Genomic DNA, 19,729 nt, shown 5'->3' with positions numbered 1-19,729 from the left:
TTTGTCTGATATGAGTATTGCTACTCCAGCTTTCTTTTGATTTCCATTTGCATGGAATATCTTTTTCCATCCCCTCACTTTCAGTCTGTATGTGTCCCCAGCTCTGAAGTGGGTCTCTTGTAGACGGCATATATACAGGTCTTGTTTTTGTATCCATTCATCCAGTCTGTGTCTTTTGGTTGGAGCATTTAATCCATTTATATTTAAGGTAATTATCAATATGTATGTTTCTATTACCATTTTCTTAATTGTTTGGGGTTTGTTATTGTAGGTCTTTTCCTTCTCTTGTGTTTCCTGCCTAGAGAAGTTCCTTTATCATTTGTTGTAAAGCTGGTTTGGTGGTGCTGAATTCTCTTAGCTTTTGCTTGTCCGTGAAGGTTTTAATTTCTCTGTAGAATCTGAATGAGATCCTTGCTGGGTAGAGTAATCTTGGTTGTAGGTTTTTCCCTTTCATCACTTTAAATATGTACTGCCACGCCCTTCTGGCTTGCAGAGTTTCTGCTGAAAGATCAGCTATTAACCTTATGGGGATTCCCTTGTATGTTATTTGTTGTTTTTTCCTTGCTGCTTTTAATATTTTTTATTTGTATTTAATTTTTGATAGTTTGATTAATATGTGTCTTGGCATGTTTCTCCTTGGATTTATCCTGTATGGGACTCTCTGTGCTTCCTGGACTACTTGACTATTTCCTTTCCCGTATTAGGGAAGTTTTCAACTATAATCTCTTCAAATATTTTCTCAGTCCCTTTTTTTTTCTCTTCTTCTTCTGGGACCCCTATAATTCGAATGTTGGTGCATTTAATGTTGTCCCAGAGGTCTCTGAGGCTGTCCTCAATTCTTTTCATTCTTTTTTCTTTTTTCTGCTCTGCAGTAATTATTTCCACTACTTTATCTTCCAGGTCACTTATCCGTTCTTCTGCCTCAGTTATTCTGCTATTGATTCCTTTTAGAGAATTTTTAATTTCATTTATTGTGTTGTTCATCATTGTTAGTTTGCTCTTTAGTTCTTCTAGGTCCTTGTTAAATGTTTCTTGTATTTTCATCATTCTGTTTCCAAGATTTTGGATCATCTTTACTATCATTACTCTGAATTCCATTTCAGGTAGACTGCCTATTTCCTCTTCATTTGTTTCGTGTGGTGGGTTTTTACCTTGCTCCTTCACCTGCTGTGTATTTCTCTGTCTTCTCATTTTGCTTAACTTACTGTGTTTGGGGTCTCCTTTTCACAGGCTGCAGGTTCGTAGTTCCCATTGTTTTTGGTGTCTTCCCCCAGTGGGTAGGGTTGGTTCAGAGGGCTGTGTAGGCTTCCTGGTGGAGGGGTCTGGTGGATGAGGCTGGATCTTGTCTTTCTGATGGGCAGGACTGCGTCTGGTGGTGTGTTTTGGGGTGTCTGTGAACTTATTATGATTTTAGGCAGCCTCTCTCTGCTAATGGGTGGGGTTGTGTTCCTGTCTTGCTAGTTGCTTGGCATGGGGTGTCCAGCACTGGTGCTTGCTGGTCGTTGAGTGGACCTGGGTCTTAGCGTTGAGACAGAGATCTCTGGGAGAACTCTTCACCGATTGATATTACGTTGGGCCGGGAGTTCTCTGGTGTACCAGCGTCCTAAACTCGGCTCTCCCACGTCAGAGGCTCAGGCCTGACACCCAGCTGGAGCACCAAGACCATGTCAGCCACACGGCCAGGTACGTGGGGAGTTTCTTGCCTTTTGAGAAGTCTGAGGTATTCTGCCAGCATTCAGTAGGTGTTCTTTAGGAGTTGTTCCACATGTAGATGTATTTTTGATGTATTTGTGGTGAGGAAGGTGATCTCCATGTCTTATTCCTCCACCATGTTGAAGGTCTCCCCCCACCAGCCCCATACATAGGTTTTTGTGTGAACATGTTTCGTTTTCCCTGGGATAAGTGCCCAAGAGCGCCACTGATGTGTCATATGGCAGTTGGGAGCTTAGATTCATAAGAAACTGCAAAATTGTTTCCCAGAGCGGTGGTATGATTTTGCATCCCCACAGCAATGCACAAGTGATTCTGTTTCTCTGTATCCTCACTGGCATTTGGTGTGGTCACTGTTTTTATTTTGGCCATTCTAATAGGGGTGTAGTGATAGCTTATTGTGGTTTTGATTTGCGTTTCCCTAATGGCTAATGATGTTGGACATGTTTTCATGCGCTTATTTTGCCGTCTTTCTATCTGTTTCAGTGAAATGCCTCCATATCTTTTGCCCATGTTCTGATTGGGTTGTTTTCTTTTTCTCCTGTTGAGTTTTTATTTTATTTATTTATTTTTGGCTGCACTGGGTCTTTGTTGCTGCACGCAGGCTTTCTCTAGTTGCGGCGAGCAGGGGCTGCTCTTTGCTGCGGTGCCCGGGCTTCTCATTGCAGTGGCTTCTCCTGTTGTGGAGCACAGGCTCCAGCCCCACAGACCTCAGCAGTTGAGGTACGTGGGCTCAGTAGTTGTGGCTCATGGGCTCTAGAGCACAGGTTCAGTAGTTGTGGCACACGGGCTTAGTTGCTCCGCAGCATGTGGGATCTTCCCGGACCAGGGCTCGAACCCATGTCCCCTGCATTGGCAGGTGGATTCTTAACCACTGCACCACCAGGGAAGCCCTGTACATGTTCTCTTAAGTGAATACCTAAGTATTTAATTTTCTTTGTGGTCATCATAAATAATATTGTTTTTAATATCAGTTTCCACGTGTTCCTTGTTAGCATGAACATTGTTAGCACAAATGTGATTGATTTTTGTGTGTTGAACGTGATTGATTTTTGTGTGTTGATCTTGTATCCTGTAACCTTGGCTGCACTAATTAGTCCTAGTTTTGGTGTTTTGGGATTTGTTTGTTTGTTTATCTAGTAGATTCCTTGGGACTTTCTATGAAGACAACCATGTCATCTGCAAATAGGGATGGTTTTATTTCTTCCTTTGCAATTTGTATGCCTTTAATTTTTTTTTCTTCCCTTGTTGCAGTGGCTAGAACTTCTAGTACTGTGTTGATTACGAACAGTGTGAAAGCACACATCTTTGCCTTGTTCCTGAACTTAAGAGAGAAAGCATTCAGTCTTTTGCTGCTAAGCATGACACAGCTGAGCATTTTTACCACCATGTCTTACAAAATTAGTTCTGTCTTCTTTTCCTCCCCCCACATTTTTTAAGGCAAAGATTAAGACTTAGGGATTGGCAGGACTTCCCTGGTGACCCATTGGTTAAGACTCCATGCTCCCAATGTAGGGGGCATGGGTTTGACCCCTGGTTGGGGAACTAAGATCCCTCATGCCACATGGCGTGACTGAAAAAAAACGACTTGGGTATTGGCCCAACTGAGATGACAGAGCAGAAAGAAAGCATAAAGGAAATTTAAGTACTTCCTCCTCCAGGCTAGGCTTGCAAGAGTGACAGAACCAAGTTCCTTTGGTGGGGGCGGGACTTCACAGCCTTAATCAGCGCTGGGGAGCTAATCTCTTTATCAGGGCCCTTGCACTCTGCAGTGAGCTAAGGGCCCCCTGCACCTGGGGCAGTCATTGCCTGTAACACAGGAGAGCCTCACGGAACGGGGTGCCTGTCCCCTCTCTGGTTACCCTGCTCTTCCAGGAAGCTCTCGGCTGCCAGCCTCGCTGCCTGCCAACCTGAGTTGGCGATTGGAGAGTCTCAGATACCCAGATCCAGGGTGACAGGAGTGGCCAGGGCCAGATTTAGATTTGTATGTGCTTCTGGCAGTGGCTCCCCAAAGAAGAGAATGGGCTATGAAGAGAGGAAGCACGTTAAAGAGTTCCATGGTGGGTAAAACTGATAGCGACACAGTGCATCTACAGTACGTATATTCCACAGAACAAAATTTTTATTAGGCGAAAGGGATGGGCAATTTAGTCTAAACTTTATAAAGAAAAGCAAGCAATCACTCCCTCACCCACTCCCCTCCACCCCGACCCCCGCCTTTGGGGTCCTCTCCCCCTGGGGTCCTGCAGCCTCCATTCCCCTCTCCCTGGCACGTCGCTCCGCCCACCCCGCCCCCACCTGGCAGCGCTCCCCTCGTGCCCCACCCCCCGGGCTGGCCGAGACCACACCTGCGCAGGTTAAACCTGCAGGGACGCGCTGCCGTGGGTGGCGGGGGAAGGTGAGCGGATGTGAGCGGTGGGATGGGAGGACGAGGCAAGGATGAGAAAACGGGCCTCTGCTAATGGCCGGTCGGCGGCCCTGGCGGGAAGGAGGGATGCGGCCAGAAGGGCGCCCCGGCCGCCCTCGAGCGAGCCAGCCCCTGGCTCCTCGGGGTCCTAGTCCCACGGTTCCATCTCGCCGGTCCATACCAACGCGCGAGGCGCCAGGGGGAGGCCGGGAGCGGGCCGTTCCACTCGGGGAGGGCGGCAGGTTAGGCCGCGGCCCGCGCCACCTGCGGCTTGGGGCGGGGGTGGGCCGGAGGCTGGGCCGCACCGCCCGTTCTGTGCAGTGCGGGCGGGCCGGGCCGCGCCGCGCCGCCCCCCGCCCCGCCAGCCGCCCGGGAGGCCCCTCCTCCCAGCGACCCGGCGCGGAGCTAGGCCGGAGCGCTCCGCGGAGCCGCAGAGACCGCCTCCGTGCCCCCGCCCCCCCCCACGCTCCCCGCCCGCCTCCCTGCGCCTCCCCCCAGTCCCCCTCGTCCCGCCCCCGCGCCCCCAACCGCTCGCCGGCCTGCACCCGCCCCCCGGCCGCTCGCCCCTCGGCCCCGCCCCCCGCGTTCGCACCACCGCCGCCCCCCCGGCCCTCCGGCCCCCCGCGGCCTGCGCCGCGCCCCAGTATCCCCGGCACCCCCGCCCTCCGCCCCCGCGCGCCACCCCCCCGCGTCCCCGCGCCCCCGCCCGCGCGGCCGGGGACGAGCGCGGCCGAGCGCATGCTGATCCCTGTCCTGCTCCTCCTCAGGCGGCGCTGGCGGCGGCCCCGGGACCCGCGGAAGCCGGCATGCTGGAGAAATTCGAGTTGGAAGAAGAAGGTGAGTGCCCCCCGCTGGAACGCGCTTCCGTGTCTACGCCGGGGGCCCGGAGGGGCCGGGGCGCGGGGACAGACGGGGTTCACGCCCCGGAGGCCGCGGGACCCAGCCGCCCACCGCCCGTCCGGCTTCGGGCGGCGCGCCCTGCGGGGGCTGGCGGTGGAGACGCGGAGCCGGCAGAGCGTGTCTGCAGTGGCCGCGGGTGCCTTTCGGTGGCGAAATCTTGCTGGGTTCTAAGGGGAGCCCGCAACCCGGCCATCCACACGGATGGTCGGTCCTTTTGTCCTTACAAGCCGAACTGGAATGAGAGCAAGGTGACGTGCAGTAGTAATTGTTTGTAATGCCACCATACATGTAGGGGTAACCCCCAGATTATGCCTATGGTCCGTACCTTTAAATAACACACAGTGGTTCCCTTATCTGTACTTGTGAAAATACCACCAGCAGGGTGTGTCTTCTTGTCTTGATAGGGAAAGTTCAATAGGAAAAGCGGTGGCGGCTTAGCGAATTGGTTTTGAGTTCAGGTGATCCTGTCATTCCATCGTTCCTGTCTTCTCTTCGCTCACTCGGTATTTTTCCTTTTCCTGCCCCGTTTTCTTCTTCTTACCTGGATCTTATTTTGAAGCTGTTGAAATGTGGGGGGATGAGTTTGTTCTTTGGCAAAATGAATATTTAACGTGGGACTGTGATGAGCTTTCACCTGGATCTTATGTTGAAACTGTTAAAATTTGAAGGGGATGAGCTTGTTCTTTGGCAGAATTAGTATTGAAAATGAGATATGATGAGTTCAAAGTCTAAAGAGAACTTTGTATAAGATGCTTGACAATGTGAGGAATTTAAAAGACCTCCACACTATCTTGTGTTTTTCCGTTATTCGTTTAGTGAGTTCTCTTTTTTCCAAGAGTATTGATGGAATAAAGCCCCTGGAACAAAGCATGTGCCATGTGGATGCTGTGCCCTCTGCCAACTTTACTTTAATGCTTCTGTTTATTTACAGTCAGGCAGTTCCTTAAATAAGCGCAACCACTGTGAGAACGTTAAGCCGACAGCATCAGGCCGGTGCCTACGTTTATTTTATGTTTTAGAGTTCCCGCATTTCACAGACATGTTAGCCAGAAGATAACGTGTTCATAGTAATGATCATTAAAAGTCTGCCGCCATATTTATTATTAACAAGCAGTTACATGACACATTGCAGAATTTGACTAGGGCTTAATTTGCACTCTGTCCTACTGACAAATAGTCCAGCGTGTTCAGTCGAATCCACCTCATTATTCCGTGATTTTATTATATTGCAGGTCAAACTTGGGGCGCTGTCCACGGGGCAGTATGGTGTGCCCCCCCTTTCGTTAAGACTCTGAATATCTAAATCATAGAGTTTTCTTTGTCCCTGATTTCAGTAACAATGAGACTCCATTGCATTTAATCATTTTGCAGATTCACAGGGGGGCAAAGGAAAGTAGAGAGCAGATGCTATTGGAGAGGTGCCATAGTTATGGTTTGGAGCATAGGCCCAGCTTCAGACCGTATCTTACCTTCTTATTAAGCTGTGTGACCTTGGACAAGTTACTTAACCTCCCTGTGCCTTAGTTTTCCCATTCATAAGGTGGAGCTAATATCGGGGGTGTTTTGAGGATTAAATGAGATAATCCATGTAATGGTATTTAGTACAATGTAAATCCACAGTAAGCACTTAGTACATGTTAGTTACTGTTACTGTTTAAGTGCCATCTACCATTGTACTGAACTCGTGGACTTTTTAAGCTTTTTATTAATGAATCGTCCATAGAGATTTTTCTCAGTGCAGGCTTGATGGAGTTTTTTTCCTTACTTGAGATTTATTAATTCAATTATATTGCATTTCTCAAAGCAGATATTTGAGAAATATCTCTATGCCTTATTTCTTTTGCATTGTTTCTGCCAAGGGAATGAGTATAAAATACTAAACCTAAGCGTCTGAGACAAGGAATTTCCCGTTTTCACCCATCTGTTTTTATCGATGTTGCTGTCGTTACTCTAAAGCGTACTGAATCCCACAAATGACCCTGTCAGATTTTTCCAGATTCTTAAGGAGGCACAATGTTAAAGAGCAGTTGCTTGGAAGCTGTTAGCCAAGCCTGAAGGGGTAGTGTTGGCGTGGTTGTCTAAAGTGCTGCTTTGTTCCTTTTGAACTTTAGATTGCTTATTCATCCAAAATACGGAAAAACTGACTATCAAGCAGAATCTTACATTTATTCGGGGGAACAATGCGTCCTAACAGTAGGACGTTACACCTTTAAATAGTATCCTGTGAGCTGATGTGTTAGCAGCCTACATAATATTGATACCTAGCTGTTGAACAGGTCCTCATTTAATCTTCCAGCTTCCTTCTTATTCACTCGGTGTCATCATTTGTGCGTTGCGATCTGGACGCTTTCCTTAGATGGGGATGTAGTTGGTATACATGGAAACACGTGATTGCTAATATTTTTGTTACCAAGTCTTTGCCTATTTCCTAATAAATTCTAACAAATACTCTGTTCGTTAGAGAGGCATTAGTGAAGTTGGCGTAATCTCTTAAAACGTTCATTTGCTTCTGGGACGAAAGAAGAAATGGTGCCTCTGTCTCCCATGTGTTGTCCAGGTCCTCCTTTGCCTGGGTTCTGACACCAAGTGCCCACCCACTTCTTCCTACCATCGCACCCTGACAGAGGGACCTTTCCAGAGCGTGAATTGACAGCACCACTCCTTTACGGGAAAATCTTTACCACTTTCCTGGGTCTGTGTATAGAATACGTGCAGGCTTCTCTTCATCTGCAGCCTCACCGCCTCATCCCGGCCGTACACACCAATGATCAGAGAGCTTTCTGTGCATAAGCCCTGCCAGAGAGCTTTTTAAAAGGCAGAGTCTAGTTCTGTGGGTCTGGGGTGGAACCTGGGAGTCTGCATTTCTGCTCAGCTCCCAAGTGCTGCTGCTGCTGCTGCTTCACAGACCCTGCGCTGAATAATGAGGCTCTAGAACGGGCACGGGCAAACTTTTTCTGTAGAGGGCCAGATGGTCTCGGTCTCCGTCCCTGTCAAGACTGCTCAGCCTGCCCGTGCAGCAGCAAAGCAGCAACGCGGTCCAAGCGGCAGGGCTGCGTTCCAGTCAAACTTTATTTACAGAAAGAGGCCAGGTTTGGCCCACAAGCAGAGTTAGCCAGACCCCTGTTCTGTGACCCTTCATGGTCTCCGTGCCTGAGGGTTTACATCCTTTGGAGGGTAAGACCTTCTCTTGCTCCCTTTTTCCACCTGCCAACCTTCCTACATCACGGCTCAACCCAAGTCTCACCCTCTCCCAGGCCGCTCCCTAAAGCCCTTCTGTGCTTCTCCATAATCCATCTTTCTCTTCCCAGCAGGCGATACGGCGGCACTTCGTCGTCGGTGCTCAGTGGCGTTTTGGTATCTCAGTGACTACATTCAGTGTTTATGTTTCCTTTGTGGGAACGATGGGAGGATGAAATGATTCGGTATCTGCAAAGTGATGCGAGCAGTGCCAGCCCATAGCAGTCACTTTATGTGTTTGCGTTTCGAGTGTTTAATTATATCAGCCACACCTGTTTGTTTTTATCAAGATTAACCGTCTTGAACTTATTTAACCACAGGGCCCAGCACCTTCTTAAGCACCTAAACGCAGCCCGTGAGTGCCTTCTCAAGTCGATGAGTATTCAGAAACTTATTCATGATTAATAACTCTGTAATTCTGGCACTACCTCAAGAACTTTACGGCCCCTGGGAACCACCTGCGTTATCGCCGCCTTCTTGTCATTCCAGCTGTCGCAGACTCTCCGGTTTCTTCGGGCTTTCAGCAAGTCGCTTCTTCCCAGTCACCTGTCCCCTCTCCCCTCACCACCTGCCCGCTTCCTTCAGTCCAGGCGGTCCTTTCTGTCCAAGCTGTTCCTTCCTCACCTGCAAGGCATTTCCCAAAGGATAAGCTTTTCAGAACTTGCCTCCAAACTTATTTTCCTAGCAAGATTGGTCAAGCTAGTCTGCACGATCAAAAATAGGGAAGAAGTGGGGGCAGAAGTACAAGCGAGGGGAAAGCATTATTTTTCAGTCAAGGATCTTGGAATCGTAGGCCCAGTTCTGTAATGAAGTAGCTGTATTCTTGAATAATCCTTCTCTCTTGGGGCGTTGCTTGCTTGTTCTGTTGTCATTGTGGGTTTTCTCGGTAGACCAAAGCCCAGCATTGGTGAACTTGTACTTTTCCTTCCAGCTTGAAAATATGACCTAAAGCGACCGGCAACCACTCTACAATAAACCAAAAACGTGCATTCACTGTAACTTGTTCCTTCTCAACTGGGGGATATTGCCCTGAAGTGAGCAAAGATTGGTTCTTGTTGGGGGACAAAAAATCTTAGCTATTACAGTGGTTTCTGGCTCTCCAAAGGGCCCCCGAATGGATATACAATGTATCTGTGGTATTAAAGTTTCATGGGGGTAGGACAGTTGAGGGGGGAATGTATAGAAGGGCTGGGGGGGGCGGATAATGAAAACAAGTTTGAGAAACACTGCCCTAACTTACTTAAGGGAGAATGTCTTCCTGTGAATTTGTGGAACCTTTTAAAGTGTCCCCTTATCACTTAGCTTTGATAAGTGAGGCTCAGCTGGGTCCACTTGGCTGATTGACTGTCCTGTGAGGGGTGCTGACCTCTAGTGGTGACAAGGTTTGTGATGGCAGCTTGGTTGCTGGCCGATCATCTCGTAGTATTAGAGGCTCTGATAATCTATCTTCCAGACTCTTTCCTTCCCTGCTGAGCCTGCATACTTACCTTAGAGAAGAGGTTTATTGTTTCTTGTTTATAAACATACTTACAGCTTTATGAAATGTTTACAATTAAACGTTTTCTGCTCCGGCTGACCCCGTGTTTGAAAGTTTGCCATTTTCACAGACTTTAGGTTCACATTTTAAAGTCAGGCTTCACATTTGATGGTATCTTAGATTTGATAAGACAGAGTAGTTGTTTTATAGGCTGCGGAGGTTTTGTTACCTGAAACGTTAAGACCCCTGACTGTTTTAACCAAGAGGGGAGTGCGCGGCGGGGTTTGAGGATCCGTAAGTGGGACCTGCCACCGGGCTTCTCAAGTCATCAGGAAGCAGGGCCGCGCTGAGTCATGTCCACGATGATGAAGGGACCTCCACGACCTTCCCACTCAGGACTGGTTCTGCCTGCTCATTGGTGAGCCCTCAGCAGCCCCAGCAGGCGGCTGGCAGGAGTCCAGGCCAGCGAGTCAGACTGTCTGCTCCATGGCCGGGGTGTTTCCACCCTACAGCTCTGCGTGGGGTGGGCAGAGCCCTTGCAAAGTTGTTATGCCAGGACCCCTGTGACTTTGCATTTTACCTGTGAATTTTAAAGTGGGAAAATTTTGCCACCGCAAAGCATTTGGAATTTATTTGAAGAAACTGGAAGAATTTTTGTCCTTTTTCTATGATTATAGTAACCGGCGTATGTTAAGTATATGGAGGCACTGTTAGAAATCCTTTACGTTTATCCCATCTAATCCTCAAAACAACTCTTAAGGGGTAAATATTTTTATCTTCTCTGTTTATAGAGTAGGAGATTAAGAGGGGTCAAATAAGTGACCGTGGGGCGGGGGAGGACATATCTGGGAAGGTGGGGTCGCCAGGTTGCAAACACAGGCTTTAGACTTGCAGCCCAGGCTCTGAGCCCGTCTTCGTGACTGACATGAAATAATCCCTTATCTGGAAACCCTCTTTGCATTTCCTTGCTTCCCATTCCTTCTTCAGCGCATATCCACCGCTCCACCCAAATTCCCTGAGTTGGTCACTGGCGGCTCCATTTTGCAAACTCCAGTGGACACTTAATCGTCTTCCCGTTTTGCACTCTTCGTAGGCGTCACCAGGGGTGGCCTCTGCTCCCTCCTCCCGCGGAGCACTCCTGGCGCGCTCCTCAAACCTGCCCGCTCGTTGTTTCCTTGAAGGCTCTTACCCTTTTTCCTTTCCGTTTTGTTTTGTTTTGTAGTAGCAGGTGGAGTGAGGGCTAATTCACAAGCCATGCGTTTGAACGTTAGCTATGGGGCTCGCCCCTGGCTCTTCCCCAAGCTACTTGTCTTCTCCTCCTGGGCCCTCCCCCAGGCAATCTCCCTCACTTCCATGGCTTCGGTTACCACCTGCCTGTTGCCCAGTGTTTAATTACCACGATGCTTTAATAACTGATGATGCCCAAAGAGATATCTGCAGCCAGATCTCCCTTCTGAGTATTTGGTTGCCTATTGGATGTCTCTGCCTGAGTCATCGCACCGTCTCTCTGGTCTGTGCCCCTGCTTCTCCCTCGCGCCTCTTTTTTCCCCCCCAACCTAATTCAGTAAGTGCTACCACGTTCACCTGTTTTTTTGTTTTGTTTTTTTAACAAGAATGACGTTGAGCTATGGCTCTCTCACTCTCCCACACCCAAGCGGTCGGTCCTCTCGCTTTCACCTCCTGAATACCTACCTGTCTCCGCCGTCGTCACCTTTCTATTGACTATTAAACAGCCTAGTCTCTCCAGCATCTACTCTCGCCCCCTCCAATCAACTTTACATGCTGCAATTAGAGATAGTTTTAAAAACATGTATCTGATCGTGTCACTTCCGGGCTTAAAAGCCTGCTCTGACTTTCCTTTGCCTTTAGGCTGGAGCCCAGACTTACCTCCTCCTTCCATCTGCCCACCTCACCATGCACCTCCCTCCTCCTGGCCTCGTTCCTCCGTGCCTGCTGGACTTTGCACAGGCTGTTCCCTCTCCCTGGATTGTTCTTCCCTGTCCTCTTGGCCACCTGCTAGTTTTCTTCAGGTTTCAGCCTACGTGTCACTTCCTCGGGAAAATTGCCTTTCTGGAAGCCCCAGACAGGCCTTCACATATTATCTCATGATCCCTCATGGTTGATGGGGCTGTTAAGGTGAAAGGCATTTATTCATGTTTCTCTGCCATTGTGGAAGCTCTTGTGAGCATGGGGACTGAAAACTTAACTATTGCCAGGTCTCAAAGATATGATGATGACCGAGACCTCGTTTCAGTAAGTGTTTGTCGCATACGTGAACACGTGTAGTTTTTGGAGCTTTACCTTTCACTCTGGCACGTGGGCTCAGTGTACTTCAGTGGTTAATGTTGTTTCTTATAAAGAAATAAGGCAACGAGAGGAAATCCACTTGCCAAGTTTATGCGTGCTAATCAAAGAGCAGTGACAAGGTAGCTGTAAGATGACCCACATATACCTCCCAGATGCACCGAGGCTTCTCCTCCTAAGCGTGAGGTCAAAATAGACTGTGTCCCGCGGCTGAACAACTCAGAGGCAGTAACGGCGGATAGAGACGTGATGACTTGCTTGCGTAACCTGGTGCCTGAGGAGAAAGTCTTTTAGATCTTTCTTTTGAGGCTGTGATCGCACTTGCACTGATATTAGGGGGAATGAAGTCCGGCTTAACTCGGATACTAAAAGGAGAGTCATTTTGGGGAGGAAACTAATTTGGGAACCTTTCGGTCAAATTTTAGTCACTTTTAAATCTTTTACTTTGTCGCTTCTGTCCCACTTTGAGCTATTTCCTATGTATCTGAGTTTATGTCACATCACTGAGGTTTCTGAACTTTGTTAATAACCTGATTTATTTTATCTTAGGTCGTACTTCAATCATTTGTTTCTAACAGTAAGTTGCTACCAATAAATTGTTATTTTAGACCACATACCATGGAAGGCGTAGTTGTTTCATGAAGACCTCCTCGGGGATGTCCGCGTCCACGTTCTCACGTGTGATTTTTACCTTTGTTGGGCTCTTTTCACAGTGGCTCCTGTAGGTTTGAGGCTTACACGTGTGGCATGTCCCCCCTTAAGCTGCATATATAATTAGTGTCGTGTAATTAAGAGCATGAGTCAGACCCAGATTGGAGTCCCATTTCTTCTACTTAATAGCTGTGAGACCTTAGGCAAGTTATTTCAAGCTTCAGTTTCTTCAAGTGTGAGTAGGAAACAATAATAGCTCCTAGCTAATAGGATTATACGTGCATTAAGTAACCTGAATGTAACAGTCACTTGAGTACCTGCTGTGTAGTGCAGTCTCTACAGGTGTAACTATGATGATGACCCTAGAAAGGACCAAAAAGGCAACTGAGCGTAAATTTCAAAATCAAGCCACCATTAGTGCATCATCCAGCGACAGCCATCTGGCTGGTGATGGCTTCGGTGTCTGCACCGTCGGACTCTTCCCCGTGTGAATGTCGTCCCTACCACCCAGTGGACAGCATTTGTGATTGAATGTTTGAGTTTATTTATCCCCATTCCTCAGAATCACTCTGCAAGAAAGATGGTGTTATCCCCATCTGACGAACGAAGAGATTCAGGCCCAGGGGATGCAGGAATTTGCTCAGCGTCACACAGAAGGTGATGACAGTTCTCGTACAGGTTTGGTCTAGATCTGCCCTGTTCTGTCTCCTGCACTCGCTCCCCCTGGAGCCTCAAAGTCCTAGAGTCCCCATTGGAGAAGACTGGCCTGCTCCCTGATGTACCTGAGGAAAGGACCCAGGCCTGTGAGCTTCTCAGGGAATCGTATATTGTTAGTGCCTTACTCTGCAGATCATCTTTCGTATTCTGATTTGAACAGCACTTACCCATGTTGTAAGAACGATAGTGTGCTGTACTAGAGGCAGCCAGGGCCCCACCGCAGAAAGATCCGTTGTATTGCTAAACCCCAAAGATGTGCGTGCATTTACGGACATCTGTTTAAGCGCTGGTAACTGCAATGAGTCAGGATGCGTCCGAACTGCATGGTGTCCAGATGTCAAAACTGCAGCACGCTGGTGGGGACACAGTGACAAGCCAGCCTTCAGTGCACCTGCCTGGTGCACTGAGCTGGGCTGCCACGTTGTGAGTCAACACGGTTTGCTGAATGCGTTCATCTCTCTCTCATCCCCCAAAAATGCTACTGAAATGACAGCAAATCAGAGAGTAGCCTTGCTCCACAAGAGCACAAGCTTAATTCTTGGAAAAGACCAGTTCAGTGGATAAACCTGTGTCAAGTCTGTTCAAAGAAAAAAATGAGTGAAAACGCAAAGTATTAGAAATAAGAGGGGCTTCTTAATTATAAATGCAGAGATTTAGAAAATAACTTGAAAAGAAATCTGAATATGTCAAACTATATCTATATTTAAAAATCTTTTCAATCACTTTTGAGTAAATTTTACAAGTTCGTATTTTCTTGGTTAACTATCCCTTTCATCAGTCACCGTAGAAGAAATTAAAAAGTAATTAATTGAACTGTACACTTTAAATGGGTGAAGTGTGTGGATGTGAATTATCCCAATAAAGGCTTTGGGGGTTTTTTAAGTAATGAAAGGTCCTCGCCCTTCCTCTGCCCCTGCATTAGAGGCCTGGTATTCAGCCTGTTGATGGGTAGATTCTGTAAAACCTTCAAGAAACAGTTAAGGCCTAGGTCATCTGAATTAACTTTAGGGCTTAGGGAAAGATGGCGGCTTCCCAGCTCCTTCTGTGAAGCTCGCTCGATCCTGACGTCAGAACCAGAGGATAGCGCGCAAAGCAGAAAACAAATGATGAACCTGGCATTTAACATACGGGCAGGACTCCTGCAAAAACGTCAGCAGGATGAGCCGTGCCGTCTCACGTGACCAAACAAGGTTTTGTCCCAGAAATGCAGGGCTGCAGTTTGTTAAGAAGTCCACCGAGGAGTTAATGTCAGCAGATTAAAGGAGAGAAACCTCTGGTCATCTAAGTAGATACTGAAATAGCAACTGATAAAATTCAACATATGTTGCTTTTACAAAATCCTTATTAAGCTAGAGGGAGAAGGAGACTCCTTTAAATTGCTGAAAGCGTGTTGGACAGAAGTGGGGACTGACATCTGTACACTGCTGTGTATGAGGTGGATGGCTGGTGAGGGCCTGCTGTATAGCACGGGGGGAGAAAGAAGGTACAGCCTGTTCACAGGACGTGTATTAAGTTAACCTTAGAAATGCATTCCAATGAGCATTAGGCGCAGACGCGTACCGTTTGATTCCACTTACACGAGGTACCTAGAATAGTCAAATCATAGAGTCGGCAAGTGCACTGGTAGATGCCAGGGGCCGGGGAGGTGGGCAGGTGGGGGGGGAATGGGGAGTTAGTGTTTCACGGGGACAGAGTTTCCGTTTAGGAAGGTGGAAAATCCGGGAGGTGGATGATGGTGCGAGTTGCACGACAATGTGACTGTACTTAGTGCCGCTGAACTGTGCTGTTAAATGTGGTCACCATAGTAACCATAGATACGGTAGTTGGTTTAAGTCCATTTTACATTATGTGACTTTTACCACAGGAAAAAAAGAAAACATTTTACAGAAAGAAGTGGGCTGGGGTGGCCGCGTGTTGTCCCTGGCATCCCTGTCATCAAGGTGTTCCTTACCCCACTGGCCTGCTGGCGCTGGGGGCTGGATCCCTGTGCGTTAACCTTGGTCCTCTCTGTTGCTCCGGCTTAGTGCAGTAATTGGGTTCTGTTTCCTGAAAAAGAGGCAACACTGGCTGTGGTTCACAGAACTAAACCCAACGCCATTGTAAAATGGATGGGGCTCACTGTCATTTCAAGGTCACAGCCTTGTCGGGTCTGTGACATTCCTTAGACATTTATTGCGGCTAACTTTGAGCTATTATCTAATTGGGGAAGCTTTGTGCCTTTACTTACCTACGCTTTTCCTTCTTTCTTAGTAACTGTTTGCCCCCTTATCTAGCAGCGCATAGGCATGTCCCTCTTCAGTGGACACTTTTGCCCCCAGCACACACAGAACCGAATGCACAAAGCATGGAAAGGGAAAAAAATCTAATGCACTTCATTTATTCTGCTACCTTGTAAGTCCTGTACAATTATATTTAAGCTTTGACTTTGTTAGTATTCATGTTTCTAAGCACTTTAAGAAAACGGATGTATATGAGAGTTTAATCTTTTCCATATGCTTTTAACTTCCATATTCCCCTTTTCGCTTATTTCTTGCTTAACTATTTTAAATGGTTTTCTAAATAGAAAAGATACTATATGAATATAGTAAACTTATGTTTCTAAGTATAGAACAAAGCATAAAAGACAAATTTTAAAATAACTATAACCTATTGATAACCTTTTTCTTTGTGGAATTACAATGAAGTGTCTTACGTTAAGTTAAAATTACAGGATTGGAAATAAGGAGTTAGTGTTTTTTGGTTGGGGTGTTTTTAGTGACATTTGGGCGATGTGTAAATTTTGCTTTAGAACGCCTCTCGTCCTTGCACGCTCAGCTCTCTAAGATGGGGATCGAGTCGTTACCATGGCCCCTGCCTTTCATGGCCGCGTCCTTCAGTGACGTACAATGTGGCAGGCATGAGCTCGTCCTGACGCCCGTGAGGAGCTTGCTGGGGGCCGTCTGCTGCCTCAGAAGCCTCCGCCTAAAGCAGGTCCATAGCTTTGGCACAGGCACATCAGGGCTCCGAAAGGGCGTCGCTCACAGAGCACTCGCGGGGGTGTTCACAGTGGAGGGGTGCGGGTGCCTTGAGGGCCTTTAGGGAAGGTGCAGGGGGCCCGCGAACTGAACTTGGAAGGCGGAGGAGGCTCCTGAGGCCGCCATGACAAAGTGCCACAAACCCCGTGGCTCGGAACAGCGGAACTTTATTCTCCCACACTCGGGAGGCCAGACATCCGAGCTCAGGGGCTCCGCAGGGCGGGTCCCGTCTGGAGGCTCCAGGGAGACTCTGTCCCAGGCCTCCGTCCCGGCTTCCGGTGGTTGCTCGTGCTCCCGGGCGTCCCGTGGCTCGTGGCCGCATCACTCCGATCTCTGCCTCCATCGACTTCTCCTGTGTCTGTGTCCGCTCTCATCTGTAAGGACACTGGTAATCGGATTTCGGGCCCAACCTGATAATCCAGGGTGACCTCGTCTCCAAAGACCCTTGTTCCAAATAAGGCCGCGTTCTGACGTTCCAGGTGGACGTATCTTGTGGGGGCCACCATTCAGCCCACACAGAAAGGCAGGTAGGAGTCCAGTGGCCACCTGGGCCGTGCGCCCAGTAGAGACAGGCACGAGGACACGGGCCCGGAGTTCAGAAGCTGCCTTTGAAAAGGAAGTGTCCACGGGATCCCAGGGTGTGAAACTCCTCGGGGCCGCGGCGTGTGAGGTGCTGTGCTGCGGTGAGGACTTGTCAAGGGTGGTGTGTGAGCAGATCTGCTTGCAGGGAGAGAAACACTCGGCCATGCCTTCCTGGTTAGAGCGCACAGCTGTCTGCACGTAAACTGAGACGTTGCGTTTCCCAGGTTGTTCTGTTGACCTTCACAGAGTAAACACTTTAACGTATACTTTCTCCTTCCCAGTAGCACTCTTCAGTAGCTCCCTGGGCTGATGCTGGGTTAGCGTGTGACTGGACGGCGTAACGTCATTCCACGGCGGGTGGCTTTCATAGACCAGTGGCTCAGGTGCCAGCGTGACACTCTGCAGTTACACTTCTCCCCGGGGACGGATAAAATAACCCAACAGTGGGACACGGCGATACTTTCTGAGCCCCAGTTACCTTTTGAATAACGAGAGCTTGAACTTGCCTTCTCAGGAATTTTAATAACTTATTCCAAACAACCTGTTATTGTTGAATGGTTTTGGTTTTTTGGGGGTGTTTTTCCTTTTTGGTTTAACTCCAGATACTCTTATTTTCTGTTTCAATGCGTTTCTTCCTTCAGGTACAGTTTGGACTTCATCATAGTTAAATAATACAAATGGTGCTCTCATCAACAAGTTTTACCAAATGTAGAGAAGCAATGGCTTTTTTTTTTTTTTTTTTGCGGTACGCGGGCCTCTCACTGCTGTGGCCTCTCCCGTTGCGGAGCACAGGCTCCGGACGTGCAGGCCCAGCGGCCATGGCTCACGGGCCCAGCTGCTCCACGGCATGTGGGATCTTCCCGGACCGGGGCACGAACCCGCGTCCCCTGCATCGGCAGGCGGACTCTCAACCACTGTGCCACCAGGGAAGCCCAGCAATGACATTTTTATGGTATTTTACTTTATTCTCCTGACTTTAAATGCTGACACTTTCGTTATTGATGTTATTGCATCAGTAATAATCTAGCCTTATCATGAACCAAAATACATTTTAGTGTCATTTTGCTTTCTGGGTCAAGTTTTTTACATTAAAAAAAGATAGTGTTACAGATCCACCTCAAAACTGAGAACCCCAGGCTAATCATGAGGAAAAACATCAAATTCCAGTCGAAGGGCATCCTCCAGAGTATCTGCCCAGTGCTCCCCAGAACTACCGAGACCATCAAACCAAGGTGTGAAGAGCTGTCACTGCCAAGAGGAGCCCAAGGAGACAGGGCTGCATGTGAGGTGCTGTCCTGGAGGGAGAGAAACTAAGGCAATTGAATAACTGTAACAGACGTACCACACAGATGTAAGCCGCTAGTGGTGAGGGCACACATGTCACCACCTGGGGGCTGGTGATGCTCCAGAGGGAACAGAGGGCCCAGCTCTCCACGCCCTGCTGGCCTGGGGGCTGCAGGTGTGAGCAGGGAAGTCCTGGGGGGCCTGGCGGGGAGTCACAGCCCCAGCGGACCCAGGAGAACGTGGGCCGTGCCCCACACACCCCGTCATCGGGTGGACCCTGCCGGCTGGAGCACTGATCCTGACATGGTTGTCGGATTGTGACTCAGAGTACGGGGTAGATACCGTGAGTCCATACTGAGACAGACAGACCGACAGACACCTCTCCTCTACAGAAATGTTCCAAGTACAGTAAGTTCCCTACATACAAACGAGTTCCGTTCCAAGAGTGCATTCGTAAGTCTAAATTTGTTCTAAGCCCAACAAAGTCAGCCTAGATGCCCAACTAACACAATCGGCTATATAGTGCTGTACTGTAATAGGTTTGGAATACTTTTCACACTACTAATACATTAAAAACAAACACAAAAAATAAAGAACATTTTTAATCTTACAGTACAGTACCGTGAAAAGTACAGTAGTACAGGACAACAGCTGGCATCCAGGGGCTGGCATCGAGTGACAGGCAAGAAGAGTTACTGACTGGAGGAGGGGGAGGAGGTGGGAGACGGTAGAGCTGAAAGGTCGTCAGCAACAGGAGGCGGAGGGCCAGCTGCCATGTCACTCACGCCCGACGCTGACGGCACAGGGTCCAGTTCCTTGCTGGATTCAGTTCTATCTACCCAGCTGAAAACACGATCCAGCCGTGTCTGGGTAGCAGCTCTTTTTTTCTTATCATAGATGACACGGTGGCACTGGATTGCTGAACGGCTGCTGCAGCCTTCGTGTAGCGTTCGTTGTACGTTAAGGTCCCGTGCCTCCAACACTAGCAGCGCCTCCTCAAATGCAGAGAACCCCCTTGCCATTGCCTGCGTCGTGAATCTCTTTGGTTCTTCAGTTACGTCTTCCTCTTGTCTCTCTTCGTCCTTTCTCTGGGCCTGCAGTTCCATCAGGTCTTCATTCGTAGGCTCCTCACGTTGCACAGCAAGGAGTTCAGTGATGTCGTCCTCTTGCAGATCTGGCTCCAGCTTCTCACTGAGGGTCTCTAAGTTGCTGAAGACCTCTTTGGACTCTTCATCCACCTTCTCAAATCCACGAAAATCATGAACAAACTGTGGGGAAAGGTTCTTCCAAACCCCATTCACGGTGACGGCCGTAACCTCATGCCAAGCAAAGTCAATTTTTTTTTATGGCCTGTAGATGTCGCAGAGATTGTCGCAGGGCTGTTCCTGATTTGTCAGTCGCCTTTACTCCCTGACGAAAAGTGTGACATAAACAATATTTCTTGAA

General features: G+C 48.5%; 1 protein-coding gene across 4 annotated transcripts in view; it reads left to right on the top strand.

Annotated features, from left to right (window-relative positions):
• Positions 1-19,729, top strand: part of PRKAG2 (protein kinase AMP-activated non-catalytic subunit gamma 2) — a 277,944-nt gene that overhangs the window by 213,257 nt on the left and 44,958 nt on the right. For all 4 annotated transcript variants that reach the window (XM_060021147.1, XM_060021146.1, XM_060021148.1 and 1 more), the window contains one exon: positions 4,885-4,954. In XM_060021147.1, coding sequence (XP_059877130.1) covers positions 4,885-4,954 — 70 coding nt within the window. The remainder of the gene's footprint in view (positions 1-4,884; positions 4,955-19,729) is intronic.

The sequence above is a fragment of the Delphinus delphis genome, chromosome 9, assembly GCF_949987515.2.
Source record: "Delphinus delphis chromosome 9, mDelDel1.2, whole genome shotgun sequence".
Classification (NCBI taxonomy): domain Eukaryota; kingdom Metazoa; phylum Chordata; class Mammalia; order Artiodactyla; family Delphinidae; genus Delphinus; species Delphinus delphis.
This window is presented reverse-complemented; position numbering and strand designations above follow the sequence as displayed.